Raw genomic sequence first — 19,609 nt, 5'->3', positions numbered from 1 at the left:
ACTTGCTTTGGGGCTGCATTTCTAGGCACAGGTCTGTGCTTTAAAGTTCCATGTCCAGGCGGTTTTTGTTTATTTGCTGTTTTTGCTTTACCCCGGTGCTTTCCCCTCAAAAACCTGCTCTTTATCGCTAAATCGGAACTACCGGCAGTTCACTGAAACCCCAAATAGGTGTTTGATCTCATTCAGCACTAAAGAGCAGGATTTCCTGGGGAAAGAATGGGGGGGGCAACGAAGACTAAAAAAGCACTCTGACACTGAGCTTGAAAGTGTGGACCTCTGCTTAGAAAGCACAGAGCAAAAAGTGAGTATGAATGAGCCCCGAATCCCATCAAAAATAGTGAAAGCCTTTAAGCGCCCCAAGAACATTTTGTTGTTCTTATTCTGTAACAATGAAACACATCACATAAAGTCAGAAATATGGAGATGGGGAGGGAAGATGGCCCCTTCCTTTGACTTCCCCAAGGAGCCCATTTGTAAGGCAGACCAAAAATATAATAAACAGAGCCTTAAGTTACAAAAGAAGCCCATGAGTTCTTGAAGTGGAAAGGAAGGGTGCTCCATCGAAGCTGATGTAGGGTCCTTTCCAGCCCTCCCGGGGCCCTGGATCAGGGAGAGGCCATCAGGCAGGCTCCTATGAGTCACTGTGGACTCTAGAAAACAGCTCTGGTCCTTTGATGGTGTGACTGGCAGTCATAATAGAAGCTGTGTTGTAAGAAATCTATTTACTTTTAGTAATTTGTATTACCTTTTGGTTTTTCATTTGTTGACTGTTTTTTCTTTTTAAAACTAATAAAGCAATTTTTAAAAAATAAAATAAAATAGAAAACAGATTTGGTCAAGAGTCAGTGAGACACGCCACTTCTCCCTACCCCTTGAACAACAGATGCATTCATGCACATCACATGCTGCTTTTGACCCCTCCCCCAATTTTCGAAAGCGTGTTGCTGTGCAGTGGGGTTGATGCTCAAGAATCACAGGTGCCACTGGACATAGAGGGATAACTGCACAGTTTTCTCTCAACCACAGTCCAGGGAAGCAGCACTGACCGCTGTAAAGACACAAGGTCACTGCCTGCACCATCAGTGGGTGTGGGTTGCAGCACTGCGTCAGCAAAAGCATCCATGCAGGGGAATGGAAAGGCATTGCATTTCCTGAAATGTACATTCATAACATGTGTAACTTGAAAATAAGACAGGCAGCATTATAATGCCCTTATAGTGATCTAAGGAGCAGTTCCATTTTTAATTCTGTTTGTCTCTCCTGCTTCAGAAAGGATAGCAAAAAGAAGTGAAAGGTACGGCAAATGGCAAATAATCCACAGGGTTGGAAGAGAACTTTCTGCATATGAAAGGGTTTGGGGATTTTTAGTTTATGGGTCTGTGTGCAATGAGGTGGGGAGATATGATAAACATGATATGTGAAGGAAGGAAGCAGGCAGAGATAGAATGGTCCCTCTCCCATAATACTAGAAACTGATTTGGCAACAGATTTGGGAGACATGAATGTAATCACCCCTCCATATAAGGCATTAACCAGCTTGTGGGATTTGGTGCCCAGAGGAAGTGGTGATGGCCACAAGCTTAGATGGCTTTCAAGGGAGATCAGACAACTCATGGAGGAAGGAGACTTGCTCTTACAAAAGGCTACTAGTCATGATGGCTTCAGGCTGCCTCCTAGATCAAGGCAGCACGTCACTGATACCAGTCTCTGGAGAAGAAACAGCAGAGGGAGGAGGTATCTCACATTCGTGTCCTGCCTTGGGCGTCCAGTGTCCAGCAGGGCTCTTCACCTGCTGTTGTCTTCTTTTACTACTATGAATGATGGTGATGATGATTCTATCTCCTTTCCACAAAGGAGTTCAGATGGTACACATGGTTTTCCCGCTCCCCGTTTTATCTTCACAACAACCCTGTGAGGCAGGCTGGTAACTCACCCAAGGTCACCTAGCCAGTTTCATGACTGAGTGGGATTTGAACCCAGGTCCTAGTCCAACACTCTAACCACTACACCACACATTATATGGATGGAGACAGAGCATAACATGATGGGACGTAGCTAAAGGAGGAGTGGAGACAGCTCACTCAACAAGCATCCCAAAGCCCTGATGGTCACTCGTGAGCCAGCCGTTGCTCCAGCTGAGATTTCAAGGGACGGCACCCCAAGCTATCACGGATGAAGTCAGCAGAGGGCAGGAACTAGTGAGCCTGTTAGGGCTGAATGTGGGAAGCAGGTTGGAACCGCTAGACTTCTGCACTACCAAGTAGCCTAGCAGGTGCCTCCCATCACCAGGTGGCCTATGAATTAGAATTCTTAGCATTAGCATTCATATCCCTCACAAGGCAACTCAAGAGACTAATGAATTATTATTATTATTTTAAAAAACATAATGAAACACCATACAGTTTGTGAATATCTAAGTCAATTTACCTAAAAATAAAATAAAGCAGCAGCATGGAAGCAGTATTTGCAAAACAGTTCAGTCATTAAAAACCTGTGGCACTGAGAGACTTTGTTTAATAAAAGGTAGTTCAAATAAATGACTTTTTTCAAAACACACTTAAAAACATGTAATGTTGGAGGGACCAGCATCTCAGTGGGCCTGAGGGCCACCAGAGAGAAACCTCCTTCTCCCTGGTGTCAGCAGCAACCCTCCAGGCAGGGACATGGAAGGAATGCGGGGAGGGAAGTCAACCAGTTCCCTGCAGGGCCTCTGTTGGTTGTCATGACAATCACTGGCAAAGCCCCTCAAACTGGCAGGCATCTGGCTGCAAACTGACATTTTTGAAAACAGTCTGGAAGAAGAGGCCAATGAGCATGTTACAGAGAACATTTGTGTACATTGTATATGTCACATGTATATACTTGCATAGTTATACCAATACAGTATATTGTTGGTATGCGTCTTTCTCAAGAGAGAATGGAGTGCGTCTTTGGGGATGAAGTCAAACCACTTTATTAGCAGCATCGAAGTCACCTTCCCTGGGTGCAAGCCTGGGCCGTGTGTCTGGAGGCTCTGGGCTGGCCAGACAACAAGACCCCCCTCCTCAGTCTTGCTGCTGTGGGCCAAAGGAAAGCAGAGCAAGACGTTTGGCACTTGCTTTGGCTGCAGGAGTTGCTGAGAGGAGGCAGCCAAAGCACAATCCAACCACCTCAGGGACTCCACTCTGGATTTGTGCAGGGTTTACTTCTTAGCATTTTATTACCCCAAAGATATCCCACAAGGCAGCAGAGGTCTAAGATCAGAGTTTTTCTTCTCCTAGATGGGCTTCCTTCTCAGGTGGATGAGCCCCACCCGCCCCTCACTTCCCTCTACAGCCTGGGCAGAAACCACCTTCTTGACTGGTGGACCCACGATCAGTCCTGTTTGCCCAAACTGCCAGAGCCTGTCTTCAGTTGCAGGGGGGGGGGGTCCTTAACTGCTCCCAAATCTCACCACAGACATGAGCTCACCATGAACATGGTAGCTACCAGCCTTAAACAAACGGCTCCTATACAAAACGTATAGATGCAAAGTATCTCCTCATTATTAATGATAACTATGATGTAAGACCAGAGTAGGGTGAGAGGACGAGAATTGCGAAAATATGCAGTATGGCCTGAGGCACGACACACATCACTCAGCTTCTGCCCCACCCATTCAACAGTCACTGTGTGGGCCCATTCTCCTCCTCGTTCCTGACCTTCACCTTTTGGTTCCCATTCTGTTCCCCTTATGTCACAGCTCCTCCCTGACTCCTGATGCCCTGAGGGGGTTTTGCAAGAGAGAAATGGGGGCAAACCAGGCAGGAGACAGACGCCCTGGAGGGATGGGGAGTGAGGAAGCAGGAGGGAGCTGATGATGCTCCATCGCCAGGGGCCTTCCCTGCCTATCTCACTTTCCCAATAACTTTTACTCATCCTTAAACACTGCAAATCAAACATAAACAAAAACGCTGCCTAATTTCCTGCTGGTGATGAATGGAAAATCTCACTTTCCCTTTTCATTCAGCCGTTTCTTTGACCACAGCCTTCCTCCTGACCTTTCTCTCCTCAAACCACGGAGACACACAGGATAGAAATAGAACACAGGTGGCTCTTTTTCCAAACCCAATCTACTTTGGCCCATTAGATCCCACAGACATGCTGGAAAATTTGTGACTAGTAGATACCTACAATCCAAAGAACCGGCCGGTGAGTTTGAATTCCAGCCAAGAGGACAGATCTTCCTCCCCTCACACAAGCTGGACTGCAAACAGTCTGTTTTCTTTGTTCCTTGAGCAGAACATTCTGTGCCATCACCCACTTCACCCAGTTGGAAGCACCCCAAGCTCAAGGCAGGATGGAGTGCACCTTAGGCTGTGTCATCTGTGTAGTCCATGGATGAAGAGGTTGTTCTTGTAACCCTTGTAACCTCACTTCTGTCAGTGAGGGAACCGCCAGAAGGCCCTCGGAGCAAGATCTCAGTGTCTGCTGCCCAATCTCTTAAAACCATGAAACTAGAACATTGGGGACCTTCACACTTCTCATGCACCCTTCACTCTTGCAAATTAATTCCACGCTCTTTTTTATTTTTGGTGCAAACAGTGGTTATTGCTAGGTTTGCACTGCAGCTTGAGAACCACGCTTAACCTCCATGTTGTAGTTTTGAACAAACCACAGTTAGGAAAAAACCAGCAATGCTACCCATGGGTAGCTCTGAAAATGGAAGGGAGAGTTGGAAGCGGGAGTAGTACCAATGCCCTCAGGGTGATCTCCCTTTCCTAGCTGTGCTTAGAAGCCTGGGCAGCATCCATAGTGAGCCTCCGTGTTTGCAGCAGAAATGTCTGCATATTGAAGGAGAACTCTTGCCAAGTTCATTTGCCCAGGCCTGCCCGTTCAGTTTCCTACAACCAGATCTTCTAGTCCTGGTCTTGGACTACAACTGGAAGGTTTGCACCCAACTTTGGAGCCAAGATAGGAAACGTGACCCCAAAATCCCCACACTCTAATGGAGCAACATTCAGGGCTCTTTATTTGCTGAGTTGTACTTCTGAGCAGTGGTGAAGAAAAGACCTAGGATCCCCTTTCCTGAGTCATACACCAGCATGCAATTGTATGAGCCACCCGGTGACCTTCTGCATGGTCCTTGAGCTCAGCACCAGAAGTGGGGGAAGACGAAAGTCAGTAGCAGCAACATTTGCTGGAGAGGAACTTAGTCTTGTGCCATCACTGAGGCCAAACCAAGGTCAGGGATAGCTATGCAAGCACCACTTTTTCATATTATTTCTACAGCAATTAGCATCCTGCACTTTCAGGTTCCAACAGGATTCCCAAGGCGTCTTACAAAACAATGCAAAATCCTGTTAATTTCACATATCAAAACATTATTGGGGAGGTAATACACAATCACATTTCCATTATCATTTACAGCTGCAAATGTTTCAGGTGATCACACCGCTTCCTTTCTATTTGCTGCATGCCCCGTCACTTCCTGCTAAAATCCTGTCACCTTTTTATACCATAAAAATGCCGGTTTATTTTTTGTCCCACTTTTGCTGCACTAAGAGGGCGCCTCCAAACAGCAACAACACAGTAACATTGGAGAACATCATAGGACAAATAACAGAGCGGAATGATGTGCAGTCATGAAGCCATCCATCATTAATGCACTAATATTGAGTCAATTACGTGTTGCAGAATATACCTGCAATAAACACACACACACACACACACACGGGGGGGGGGAGTGCCCTGGCTTCCCCCAAAGAATGCTGGGAACTGAAGTTTGTTAAGGGTGCTGAGAGTTGTTAGGAGACCCCTCACGAGGCTACAATTTCCAGCACCCTTAACAAACTACAGTTCCCAGCATTCTTTGGGGGAAGCCACGATTGCTAAAGTGGTATAAGAGGGATTCAAAGGTAAGTGTAGCTGTGACCTTAGCTAGCTTGAAAAGACATGCTTGTGAGGTTCTGTGAATGGCACAGAAGTTGCACACACATTCCAGCTTGATCAGGGATAGTCTTGGGCTCATCCTGAGAGACAGCAGAAGAGGAGTAGCAGAGGTGAGGAGACGTCATGGGGTGGTTTGGAAATGAACTTAGCTGCCAGTGTAACCTTTGGTCCTGAAGAAAGCTAGGAGCTCAAAGGAGGTGGAAGTTTTTGTGTTTGCATAGAATTATTTTCACAGGGCTCTTCAACACTCTTCTGCACTTTCCAGAAACATCTTAAGACTTATTATTACTGATAATAATATTTAGTAGTCACTCTTCCCACAAGTGACCTAAAGCAACTTACAAACACAATATAAACTCTAAAACTAATTACAAAAAACCCAATGAAAACCTTAAAGAACCCCACAACTATACAATTAAAAGACATAACTTAGAGAGCCTGCCCCACTAAAGGAGGCCACAAGGACCTGAGATTCTTAAGGGCCTGCCAACTAAAAATAAAGGTTGTAGCAGGCAAGTCTCCCTGGGGAAAGCACTCCACAAGCAAGGAACACCTTGAAAAAGCCCATTTGCATGTTGCCAAACTTGCATCTGGAGCTCCTGGCTTGTTCCCGTGCAAAAGCTCATATTGTAGCCAAGTTATTTTCCAAACTGCCCCATTTCTGTTCTGACCAGTTTTCCCAACTGGGTGAATGGTTGTCTCTGCCATGGTTGTCTCCTTTTATTGTGTTTCAGTCCACCTGCAGCTGCAGTTATTTTCTCTGCTGTTTTTGCTATACTATGTACATCGCCTTGAAACATATATGCGAAAGGCAGTTAATTAAGAGGAGGAGGAGGAGGAGGAGGCGGCAGCAAACGGTGCTTTCAGAGTCTCCAAGAGGTGCAGAAAGCTGCCTCGCTCCCTTATGAACTGCTTCCTGCAATCTCCTGTCATCGGAATGCTTATTTTACCAAAAGAGAAGTTCTGTGAAGCTCAGAAGCTTGCCCAGACTTAAAAAAAAAAACTTTTAAACTTAAAAATCACAGACTGATTCGTTCAGTAAGAAATGCCATCTGCATGGATAGCTCAGTTGGTTAGAGCCTGGTGCTGATAATCCAGGTTTGATCCTTGCATGGGACAGCAGCATATTCCTGCTAATTCAAGGGGTTGGACTCTGGAATTAGATGGTCCTCAGGTCCCTTTCAACTCTACAGTTCTACAATTGTATCTCACTTATTCAGTATGCCAATTTCTGTGACACGAAGGTAGTTACCAACACACTGTAAACTGGAAGAACAAAGGAGGAAATTTCAGTGATCAAACCGAGAAGGAAAGAGTCTAGTCCAGAGTACAAGAGTAAGACTCTGGGAGCTCCAGAAGGATGCGTGTCTTAGAAGCCAGCCGTTGAAACAACCACCATCACTTTCTTTCAATTAACCGAGTAATCCCAAACTCCCGCTCACCCTTTTTGGGGGGTGGGGGCTGCAGCGGCTCCCTCCCGCCTTCCCCGTCTCTCCCTTAAGAAAGATTCTTGAGGCAAGAGGCGCTCCACCCTGGCATGGCTCGCTCAAAACCACAGGAGGCTGCTGCTGCTGCTGCTGTCACGCCCATTTGGCAGCCCAGACAGGAAAAGCAGGGGGAGGAGAGGCGAGGGAAAGTGGGGTGAGCTTTAAATACCAGCCCGAAAGCCCAGGAGCTGCACGCCTACAGAGCAGCGGCAGAGAGCAAGGTGAGCGAAGGGCCCCAGGCAGAAAGACCCCTCAGCCCCCAGACCCTGTGGAGGAAGGAAGCCGAAGCCCGTCTTCACCCAGCGAAGTGCCCTCTTCTGCCGGCCCCGGTTCCTCCCAGCAGTTTCCTGCGCTGGCACAGGAATCTCAGGCGCTTGACTGCCCTTCCTGCTAAGGCTTCCCCCTTTCAACCCACTGCCCCAGCCCGGGTGGGGTGTCCCCATAGGGAGAGGAATCCACTGCACAGCTTGGGTGGCACCCACCCAGGGTGGAGGGAGCTGCCCCTGGGGTCCTTCCCGCCTGTCCCCATGCCAAGTGATCCTTCTCTCCTCCCATCCCTTATTTTCGATCCTGCCCAACCCACAAAACTGGAACACACAGAGCTTTGTTCAGCCAGGGTTAGAGAACTCCCTTGCAGGTGCTACTCTGTGGATGATGTTCCCACCCCGTTTTCTGAAGGTCCCTCTCCTGAAACAACTCTCTCTCTCTCTCTCTCTCTCTCTCTCTCTCTCTCTCTCTCTCTCTCTCTCTCTCTCTCTCTCTGCCTTCTAGGTCACGACTGAGTCACTTCTCTCCTTGGGTTAAAAATGGACACCTCTAAAGTGTGTGGGTTCCTGACGGCCAGCTTCCTCCTTCTGGTTCTGCTGGGGGATCCAACTGCAGCCTGCTCCTGTGCCCCCCGCCACCCCCAATCCGCGTACTGCTATGCTGATGTTGGTGAGTCTCTGGACGCTGCTGAAGTCCACGCACTGCCCTCCTCTGGGCACTGTCTGACTTCCTCTGCCCTTTGGGGCACAGCTTCCCCTTTGACTCCTAAGGCTCTCCCTGTCCCTGCATTGTGTGGGGGGGGGGCTCATGCTCAGGCATTGAATGTGGCCCTCGTCAGCCCTCTGGACTCTTCCCAGGACCACACCCCTCATTTGTCCTGCTCCACGTATTCCTCGCATGTTTTTGCCTGGCTATTCTGTGTCCTTAAACAGCCGTAATGCCTCTTGAAGTGTGTGAATGTGTAGATGTGGCAGGAATGCAACCTACTGTAAAAAGGCAAGCCCCGCCCACTTTTACCTCTAGTCCCTCCTACCACTAGGTCATGCAGCCCCCAAGAAGGTTGTCCATGAGGGAATGTGGTCGTCTGCCTCTGTCCTAGATGCTTGACAGTGGAACAGATTCCCACAAGAGGTGGTGGACTCTCCTTCCTGGGAGGTTTTTAAGCAGAGGTGGGCTGGTCATCTGCCATGTATGATTTAGTTGAGTTTCCTGCATTGCGGGGGGTTGGACTAGATGACCCTCGGGGTCCCTTCCAGCTCTATAATTCTATGATTCCATGATTCTGTGAATTCTGTCCATCACTCCCATAAACTGAAATTCACCACTATGCCCCAGGGTTGCAAATAGCCACTTGCCTGGTAGACCTAATACAAAGGTATTTTTATAAAAGGGAAGACAATTGTTCTCTAACATGTCTCAGGCTACATTAGGCTGTAGACAGGCCACAAACTATATAGGGGCATAAACAGGCTAGTAACTAAGTTGGCAAATCTACACCTTCCCCCCTTCCTGTACCAACAGCCTGTGTGTTCGAATTCAGTCATTTAAAGGGTTTGATGGCATGCCAATGCCACTTGAGTAGTCAGACTTCAGGAGTGTGATTTGAAGTCACTAGCAATGCTTTCACTCTGGATTACTTCCCTGTGGTGAGTGCTTATACCCAGAAGAACTGCCCATCATCTCAGCATGCCTAGGGCAATTGGATTCATAGAATCATAGAATCATAGAGTTGGAAGAGACCACAAGGGCCATCGAGTCCAACCCCCTGCCAAGCAGGAAACACCATCAGAGCACTCCTGACATATGGTTGTCAAGCCTCTGCTTCAAGACCTCCAAAGAAGGAGACTCCACCACATTCCTTGGCAGCAAATTCCACTGTCAAATAGCTCTAACTGTCAGGATTGAGGGGGGCTTCCAGACTCTCATTCTTTTTAGATGGGAGACTTGCAAATTCTGGTTGCACAGTTGTAGTTGAAAGTTTGTAGTAAGGAAAGTGAGGAGGAAATGCCCTGGAAAGCGCAGAACCAGCTCACTTTGGTGCATTGTCATCTAACATCCTCACAGAAGCCTCTGAATAATTGCTCATTAAATAGCCAGTGTCATCTAAACTCCCTGCAAACAAATTAGGACACAGAGTCAATAAACAGGTTATCTGGAAGCGCCCCAAGATGGTGATGAGGATGTTGAAGATGAGGATTCTAGCAGGGCTCTTGGGTCTTCCTCATCTTCAGCTACCTGACCTGGATAAGTTTGGCAATTGAACCTTCCCCCAACAGTTCATCTCTATCCCAGAAAAAGCTTCACATGCGAAATTTCTGCAAACCAGGCAGTTGTTAGAAGTGCAGGAACCCAAACACCACACAAACCAAAGGTTGGCAGCGCAAATGGAAACTTGGTCATATATCATGGTATGCTGAGGTTTTATCCCCTCTAAACGCTCCTGGAACTGTTTCAATACTTGTGCTTGCTAACACCCCCTTAAAAGTGCTTCAGAAGCATTTTTAAGTCCTGCAATAGTGCGCACTTGATAATAAGTAAATATGCCCTGCACTGCCCCCTGCTGGCAGTATACAATCGATACGTATTCCCTTGTGTACCTCAGCTACAGTCAGTATAGAATCCGGCAATTAATTTCGCCCCCCAGAACTGTCACTAGGAAACTTTGACCCTGTCACTGAAATAAATTAGGCAAATGGGCATGTTTAGCTGGTAGGCTAGAGTCTGATTTCCAAAATGTGCCTCTTTCTTTTCTTGTCTCTTTTTAAAAAAGATTTTTAACATAAAATGATTCTGGGCTGTTTTATTTTATTACACATTCTAAATTTGGGGTGGGATGCAATGCCCCACTATTATAAATCTTCCATCTGCACAAGCACTTCAGCCAGATGGAATGACGCCCCCTCTTGTCCCTTCCATCTGCTTTTCTGCAGTTCTCCCCGCCTCCCCGCCCCCCCCAGCCAGTTCCAAGGAGAAGGGGGAAGCTCTTTTGCGCAAGCAGAAGTCCTTGCCCAGAGCTTCCTCTGAAGGGGCTCCTTAGGTGATTCACCCTTTGAATCGTTAAGATTTCTGTTCTTCCCTTGAATGAAAGAAAGTGGTTGGGATTGAAAGAGGCTCAGGACTCATATAACATTGAGGTGGGGAGCAGGAGGGCAACTGCAGACAAATATCACCAGTGTGTCTGAATGCAAAGGAACTTATTTGGTTTACATGTTCTAAACCCTGATCTCAGCTGTTACCAATATATTATTATGCCACTAGTAACAAAAATTGCAATCATAGGTCTTTTATCAAGTCAGACCAGTGCTTTTTTCAGGGGGTCCTCAAGGGGACACAGTGCCGGCACCTCTTTTGTTGTTGTTAAAAAGTGTGACACTTACTGTAACAACTTCATGGTGAGTGCCAGCACCTATTTTTCTAGAAAAAGGCACTGGGTCAGACTATTTGTCAACCTTGCCTAGTATTGTCTACTCTGATTGGCAGCAATTTTCCAGGGAGGGTTTTCCCCATTGCCTGCTCCCTGATCCTTTTAAACTGGAGGCACCAGAGACTGACTTTGGGACCTCCTGCATGCAAACATAGGAAGCTGCCTTATACCAAGTCAGAGTACTGCACTATCTAGCTCAGCATTGCCTACACACTGACTGGCAGCAGCTCTCTGGGGTTTCAGGCAGGGGACATTCCCAGCCCTACCTGGAGATGCTGGGGATTGAACCGGGAACCTTCTGCATGCAGAGCAGATGCCCTGCCCCCAGCGACAGTCCTTCCAAGGACCTAATCAGAGGAGAGCACTAGCTATGCCCATCACAAAGTGGTAGTAATTTGAGTCCTCTTTGGTTGCAGACTCACAACACAGCACAGAGAAAGCAGCTTCCCTGGCTGGACTAGGGGGAGAAGCTCAGAGTGGGATTTCCACTTGCAGTCCAATCAAAACACACACACACACACACCCCTCCCTCCTGCTGCTCAGTTTCCTCCAAAAGCCTGCTTGGAGGGAGATTATGGGAGAGCCTACAAAGAGGATTACATCTCACTTTGCATTTCCTAGCAGATCTATGACAAAAATGTGAATGATCTACAGCCGAGTGTTAAAATGCAAGTGGTGTTTCAACAACTCCAGTACATGAACATAGTGCAGGAAAATCTGTCCAGTGGCTTTTTAGGAACTCTGAAAAGTGTCACCAGGACCCCCCCCAAAAAACTACTCAAGACTTCCTTGTTCCAGCAAGCTTTGGTTTTGTTTTTATAATTTGGTTTTAATGGCTGAATTTGCCCCCTTCTTCATTGAGCCTTTGTATTGCTGTTTGTAATGCAGTTTATTGTTGTAAGCTGCTCAGAGTGGCACATTTTGCACTGAAAGAGCAGAATCTAAATATCTACATAAAAAAACAACCAGGTGGTCACAGCCCGCTCTCCACTTTTTGTATTCAGGGGGCTTTTGATATCAGATGGCCAGCACAGTCAGAGGTGAGATGATGGGAGGTAGTCCGTATGGAGGCATCCCTGTTAGAAGCTGGACTTCAAAACTCTGACCCTTACAAGAGAAAGAGGGTGTAGTTTTACGGGGAAATCGAGTGTGAGGAAGGGGAGCCTGTGGTGTCCTCCATATGTGGTCAGGCTCCAAAGCCCATCCACCTCAGCCAGCAGAGCCAAGACTTAGGGGAGATGGGAGTTGTAGTGCAGCAACATCTGAGGGCCCATGGTTCCCTGCTGCAGGCCTTGTGAGAAGAGCAGGTCTGGGTGTAACTCTGAGGCTGCAGAGCAGACAAATCGCAGAAGAAACCGTAGCCGAGGTGACAAGATTCCCAAGCGTCCTGCACCATCCCTCCTTAGGGTATAGCATAATGGGAGACAGGCGTATGAAAGTCAAGGTCAAAAGCCAGGAGAGCTGGGGAGAATGGAAGAAAAGCTGTGATGCAATACCGTTTTTTCCTCTGCAGTGATCCGGGGTAAATTTGTGGGAGTCAGCAAGCAGCAGGTGAACATCTCCATAGGGGAACCAGTGTGGTGGATGCGACACGAGATCAAAACCACCAAGGTGAGCTTCTCCCGCTACTATAATGTAACCCAGAGACTCGCCAGTGGGATCCCCTAAAGCCGCCCTTATGCTGGTGGGCAGGACCAGCTGGTGGAGATCCCAATCCTCAGCCAGTGAGCCTGCTTGGATCTACGCAGCAACAAAATGCAGCAGCCAAGTGTTCCTCATCCTCAGTAGCTCCTTCCCTCTTCCCTGAAGATGCTGCGTTTGCTGAGCCTACAAACTTCCCATGCAAAGTGAACACTTTGCCTCTCTTCCTTGCAAGTTTTTGCAGAGAGATGCAGCTATCCAGGCTCTGCACTGCCACCCAGTACGCATTCTCAGAACAGCTGGTTCCCCCCCTTTCCTTTCCTTTGTTTTCATCCTCCCCTCCCACTCCCTGCAACACCCTCTAGACGGGAAGGGGGGGCTGCAAGGTGCCCTTGAGCTCTGAGGATGCTTGTCTGGCAGGAAACCAGCCTGCAGCACAAAGGCAAAATGTACATTGCTAAGGATGCTCTTGCCTCTGGCCCCACCACTAGTGGCGTGCAGCCCTCAGGTTCCCTGCCTCTGAAGGTTGTCTGCACCCCCAAGGCCCCCGCAACACACTGACAGGTACTCCCTTGAGCTCACATGAGGTGGCAAAAGATTGAGCCTTCTCAGCAGTAGACCCTTCTTCAGCATTAAGGTGATCATCATCATCATCATCATCATCAGTTAAATTTATGGGGCTTGAACAATCATGAATGCAAGACATGTGCTCCCCCTGAGCTACAACCTCTTCCCCACTTCTGTAAGAGCCGGGAAGAGTCCTGTCCCTGCACCTGTCCCTCTACTGGCCCCTTCCTGGTCACTGACCCCCCTCCTCCTCCCCCCCCTGCACAGGTATACAAGGGCCCTGAGGAGATGCAAGATGTCCGTTTCCTCCACACTCCTGCCATGGAAAGCCTCTGCGGCTATGAACACAAGGGTCCTCTCAAAGGAGAAGAATATGTCATTGCAGGTATGGTGCACCGTCTTTTTGCCAGGGAGCACTTGGGGCAAATTGAAACTCACAAATAACCCTGAGTGAAAGAAGGCCTATGCCTATGCTCACAGTCATTTGGGGGCAGCATGGATTTGTCAAGAGGAGCACCATGTCACCGAGGCCTAGATATGTGGGGAGTGGCTATGGTACCCTTTGCACATGCCCTTTGCACATGCTCAGAGGCACTCCCTGCCAAACTGCACAAGAAAGGATAGACAGCTCTAGGGCCCTTCCAGGATCAGGGCCAACCCCATCACAGGAACAAAAGCCTTTGGCAGCAGGTTTGAAGTTCCCACTGAGAAGGAGCAAATTGTCACTTGCATGCTGTTTTGCTGGAGCAGGCACCAATGAATTTTCTCTCTCAGGTGTCTAAATGTCTTGAACCACCACGAGTGAGAGAATAGGGAAATACAGGGGTGAAGAGGCTGTAATGGCCACCAAGTCGGATGGCTTTAAAGGAGAATTATACAAACTCATGGAGAATAAAGTCATTAGTGGCTACTAACCAGGATGGCTATGGTCAGACCACTGGCAGAAGAAGAAGATATCCCGCCTTTCACTCCCTTTAAGGAGTCTCAAAGCGGCTGACATTCTCCTTTCCCTTCCTTCCCCACAACAAACTCTCTGTGAGGTGAGTGGGGCTGAGAGACTTCAAGGAAGTGTGACTGGCCCAAGGTCACCCAGCAGCTGCATGTGGAGGAGCGGAGACCCAAACCCGGTTCCCCAGATTACGAGACTACCGCTCTTAACCACTACACCACACTGGCAGGCCTCTGAATCACAGTTGCAGGAAAGTGCAGGAGGGGAGAAGTCTCTTCTGCTCAGCTGCGGCTGCTGCTGCCTGGTTTGCATCTGGTTGGCCACTGTGAGAACAGGATGCTAGACTAGATGGGCCTGATCCTGCAGGGCTCCACTTATGTTCTTAGAAAGTGCCAACCACTGTAAGGGTTTGACGATACCCTGGATGGTTTTGTTCTGCGGTTGCTTTGACACCCATCTGAATCTTCTCCTCTTTCTGGACCAGCCACAACCAGCCCAGGGCCTTCGTGACATCCAGGACTGTGTCCCTCACAAAGCTTCCCTCTTAGAAGAGAGGAAGAACAAGTCAGCCTCATGCAAGACCTCCTTGGGAGCGCTGGGTTCTGGACATGAGCACACAAAAACGGGTTTGGGGAGGTTTTTCAATGGAAGGCTATGAAGTTACAAGATTTCAGGAGGAAGTTATGAAAAATCACCAATAAGAAACAAAGCAGTCTTGAAACCTTTCCAGGTGCAAATCATATTGAAATCCTGCGTAACCTCCCTGATACCATCATGAGCACAAACCATCATGAATACCCAACAAAAAGGGCATCCAGAGGAGCCCTTATACTGTAGATTTTGAACATTTTAATCCCAGCTTTTGTCAGAGAGCTCAGGCCTGATCTAGACCAACAGCTTAATTCAGGGGTGCCCAAACTTTTTCCAAAGATGGCCAGATTTGATGAAGTGAACAGGCGTGAGGGCCGACCAAAGTTGTTGCGCTTTTTTTTAGGATTGAAGTTGTTGAGCTAGGATTTAACCCCAAACTTGATGAGCTTTTTTAAGGATTTTACCCCAATGACACGGGGCCCGGATTAAATCGACCGGTGGGCTAGATTAGGCCCCCAAAACAGACTTTGGACATGCACTCCTATGTGGACAGCACCTCTTCAGAATACAGGAGTGGGATTGGTCAACTGAATGCTCTCCCATGGAGGCAGGTGGAATAGTTGCTGCACAAAGGATGCCAGCATCTCATGGATAGTTTTAGGGCAGGCCAGAATGCCTCCTCCCGCCAACAGCCAATTTTTCTATGTGCAGTCAGTGAGTTGTTCTTTTAAATGGATGAGTAATCAAGAATGTGAGCACTCCTCCAGTCAAAGATGACACCGCCCAGGAATAGTTTTATCTCACAGTGAGCGCCTTGCCTAGGCTGGCCTCAAAGCTGCTTGTAAGAAAAGAATGTGAACAATATGTTTTCTGCTCTAGTGGCCAACCCCCCCCCCCCAAAAAAAATAAACACAGCATGTCTTTTTGAAAGGGCAGCTTAATAACAGAGTAGATTGCCTAGGAAACTAGTGAAATCTCTTTTCTTCCCAGGGGTACTTTAGCTATGGGTCATGATTCCAAAGAAACACAAGAAAACACATAATGTCGTTTGGGGCATGAAATTCAACTGACTGAGAATATCAGCTTTCATTTAATTAAGAAGAAGCAGTGGCAGCAGGTTTCTAGCCCTTGTGTTTTTAAAGATCTGTTATGACAGCGGAAATCTCAAAAAGCAGAGGGGATGCTGAATGAGATGCTCAAAGGGGTTCAGTACCTCACGTGGCTTTCTAAGCTGAGCCATGACTACCAAAGTCAGAATAAATCTGGCAAAACTAAACAAATGATGCAAAAAAATTGACTCAAACAAAATGGTCTCATATGAATTATGTACTCAGGTCACACAATTCAATTTTTGGGGAGCATGGAATTTGCATTTTTTTATTACACACATACACACCGAAGGGCAGATTATGCACAACCCTGCTTATGGTTGCAAAGATGCACGCCGTTATTGATAAACCTTCAAACCTCTCATCAGGTTACAATTTTAGTTATGAAAGCAAGGTCTGGGGGTGACAAGGCCTTGTCAGCAAGTCCTCTATATTCTCTTCCTCCATATTTACACTTAACTTTTCTCTCTTACCTGTTTTTTCACCTCCCAACAGGCATGCTGGAAGGTGACCGTGCCATGATCACGGCCTGCTCCTTCATCGAGCCGTGGTCTCAGCTGTCCTTCGCACAGAAGCGAGGCCTGAGTTCAGACTACAGCAAGGGCTGCAACTGCACAGTAAGTACCTGGCCCCCAGCAGACCCTTTCAGAGGGACCCCAGGGACAGGTGGGCATATGCTTGCAGATGGGGCAGGCCCTCCAGGAGAAGCATGCACCCTCTGAAGAGCTCTGTCTAGCTCAAAAGCCAATGTCATTGGCAGCCAAGGGTCTAATGAAAGACGTGCTTCCTTATCTGTTAAACGTATGGGCTGCCATACGTCTGGGATTACAAAGGCAGAATTGATGTCGGGGGGGGGGGATTTCCGAAAGGTGGCGCTTTGTCCTGGGGTGACCTGGTTTTTATTTTTTGAAATATGGCAACCCTATTTGGACCCTAATTTATTTTTTAACAGGAACCATATTTTAAACTGAGCAAGGGTTGGGGGGTCAGCAGCACTGACTCCACCCATTCACCTTCTCTGACATGACTCAGGGCTCCCTCCTTCATCCCCTTTTCTCCAGTCTGGAGAGCAAGGGAGTCTTTGGCAAAACTCTCCCCCATTTGATCTCCCTGAGTGGAAGAAAATGACGATGAATTATTGGGAACTATGGGCTTCCCCATGGGAAAGCCCTGTGGGGCCAGAGTGAGTCCTCAGGTCGCTGGTGGCTGGTCCTCGCAATTAGGGCAAGGCAGAGCTAAGACATCACCAGCAGTGATGGCTGGGGTGCAATGGAACTGGTAGGGCAAAAGGCAGGGAGACCAACAGTAGGTGGTGCCAGAGCCAATGACAGGCACAGAGACCCCCAATAGGATGCTAAATTTTATAGTTCATTAACAATCAAAGAAGAATGGATGGAGGCAGCATCCAGATCTTCATTTTTCCAAAATGTAAGTAAGAAGCCAGGCAAGTGGGGGCTGGCTGAGGGCAGAATGAGGTTGGTGGAGCACTGCCCCATTTGCCCTCCTGCAGGGCCGGCTCACCCATGAGGCAAGGTGAGGTCACTGCCTCAGGCAAGACGATTCACAGAGGAAGCAGATCCAGATATGGATCTTATCCCACCTCACTTGTCCCCCTCCCCCTTCTTTCCTGGTGGGGAGGGGGTGCCATTTTCTGGCTCACATCGGGTGCCAAAATGTCTTGGGTCGGTCTTGTCCTCATGGACCAGCTTCCACTGGTCAACAGAGGTGTGGGATGGGATGTTGCTATGATGCGTGAAGGGGACCTGTCCACTCATGTTTCTGTGTGTCACTCTTCCTTCAAAAAAAGGTTGTGCCTTGCAATTCCATGCCGTGCTCCATCACTTCTGACAACCAGTGCCTGTGGACAGATGGGATCATGTCCAGGATATGGGACAGCTTCCAGGCCAAACGCTTGGCTTGCCTGCCCCGGGGCGAAAGCACCGGCCTCTGCACTTGGCAGTCGCTGAGCACTCAAGGGCCGGGCTCCCTTCGCAAAGTTCTCCTGAGGCAGTGATCTCTTTGTGGACCCTTCCCTTCCTATCTCTGGATTGTTTCTTTTAAAAATAAACATCAGTTCCAAACCACCTTCTCTGCCCCTGCCTGTTCTTCCTTGTTCGTTCTTTGCCTGGAAAATCTGAAGTTTCTGTTAAGAGCAAGCCTCTAGTTCTTTTTCTGGAAGAAAAACCAGAAGAGCCAAAACGTTTTCTGCAAAAGGCGTAGAGCCAGGGGAAGTTGTATATGTTGTTCTTCAGTGGTCAGGGAGAGAATGTTCTTCAAAATGAGTCGTAGAGCCCTTCCCACCTTGACATTTTCTGCAGGCCCTTCCAGATGACCTGTTTATTGAGCCTTCAGCCTCATTTGTTTGCAGGGAGATGAGCTGACCCTGGCTATTGAAGGAGTTGTTTGGGAGGAGGTTAGGTGATGTTGCACCAAAGCAAACGTTATACCACTTTTCAGTGCATTTCCCTGTCACTTCTTCAGGCAAAAAGCCCAGTATTTGGGGAGAGTAGGCTTGTCATGCAAGATCTCCCCATCAACCATAACTGCACAACCTGAATTGGCCATCATGTGTTTGAATCCCACTAGAAGATAGCGACAGTCTGGAACTGCCCTCTGACTCCTGGCCCTTCCCCATAAACCTGAAATGCTGCCCCTGCCAAAGCATCTGCTTTCCATATTAATCATTAGCCCCATGTAGCTTCCAAGCTGTTCAAATGCGGCTCCTAATGCTGGAGAGGTAGCTAAGGGGCTTGCCCTTGTCCCTCCTCCATCTCCAGCCATGCAGTGTACTCAAGAGAACCTCGGAAGAGGAGGAGGAAGAGGAAGAAGAAACAAAGGCAATACGGCCACTCTGCAGGGTCTCAAGCACGGGCAGTGGAGGACTGTTCCCTGCAGATTGTGGCTCAGCTTGAAGAGGAAGGAATGGAGCAACTGCTTACAGCAATGGACTGTTTGGAGCCCCCCCCCCCAGCACCACCACTGTGCCTAACAATTATACTAGGTGTTGAAAGAAGAGTTTAAAATAAAAACTCCCTGTCTGCAGCAGTTCATTGTTTTAAAGGCAAGGAGGAAACAGAAGGAAAGGGCGATTGGGAAGGGGGAGGGTTGCTAGATGAGGATAGCAGATGCTAAGGAAAGAGGAATGACTGAAGCAAAGCAAAGCAAGAAAGAAGAGAAGCTTTTGGTGTTCAGAGGTGTGTACTACCTCTGACTGTGTGAGTAGCACAAAGCCATTGTGGCTAGCAGTCATGACCCTAGTTCCAGTAACAGCAAATGCAAACCATGGGTTGGGAAACGCCAGTCCAAGCCCTTATTCAAAGTCCTAGCCGCAGTCTCTTGACCAGCAAGGTGTGTCCATGGGAATACCATATAAGGAAGCATGTGACATATTTTGAATATGAAAGCTGTGGGATCTCACCCCATGTCATTTAAATCCAGTGCACAATGAGAGCCAGCCAACATTTAAGCCCATGACAGTCCCATTTGAAAATGGCAATGGGCCAAAACCATCAAAATGAATGTCAATAGGGACAAATGTCAGGTTCTGCACTTAGGCAGGAAGAACCAGATGCACAAATATAAGATGGGTGATACCTGGCTTACTAACAGTACATGTGAAAAGGATCTAAGGGTCCTAGTAGACCACATGCTTAACATGAGTCAA

General features: G+C 48.0%; 2 protein-coding genes across 4 annotated transcripts in view; one reads left to right on the top strand and one right to left on the bottom strand.

The window, feature by feature from the left end:
- Positions 1 to 19,609, bottom strand: part of SYN1 (synapsin I) — a 109,334-nt gene that overhangs the window by 45,508 nt on the left and 44,217 nt on the right. The gene's annotated exons all lie outside the window — the stretch shown is intronic.
- Positions 7,485 to 18,029, top strand: TIMP1 (TIMP metallopeptidase inhibitor 1). Its single transcript, XM_081895308.1, has 6 exons — positions 7,485 to 7,618; positions 8,169 to 8,333; positions 12,602 to 12,699; positions 13,564 to 13,681; positions 16,441 to 16,562; positions 17,753 to 18,029. Exons 2-6 carry the CDS (start codon positions 8,204 to 8,206, stop codon positions 17,957 to 17,959), a joined length of 675 nt encoding a protein of 224 aa, XP_081751434.1. The 5' UTR covers positions 7,485 to 7,618; positions 8,169 to 8,203; the 3' UTR covers positions 17,960 to 18,029.

Source organism: Podarcis melisellensis (assembly GCF_964234715.1).
Source record: "Podarcis melisellensis genome assembly, chromosome: 17".
Taxonomy (NCBI): Eukaryota; Metazoa; Chordata; class Lepidosauria; order Squamata; family Lacertidae; genus Podarcis; species Podarcis melisellensis.
Note: the sequence above shows the minus strand (reverse complement) of the source record. Positions and strands in the feature narration are given on the sequence as shown.

What these genes read in the sequence shown, in the direction of transcription:
- TIMP1 (XM_081895308.1), top strand. Translation starts at nt 8,204, where the DNA reads ATGGACACCTCTAAAGTGTGTGGGTTCCTGACGGCCAGCTTCCTCCTT. An exon ending in ACGAGATCAAAACCACCAAG is followed by an intron (nt 12,700 to 13,563) that starts GTGAGCTTCTCC and finishes CCCCCTGCACAG; the next exon opens with GTATACAAGGGCCCTGAGGA. An exon ending in AGAAGAATATGTCATTGCAG is followed by an intron (nt 13,682 to 16,440) that starts GTATGGTGCACC and finishes ACCTCCCAACAG; the next exon opens with GCATGCTGGAAGGTGACCGT.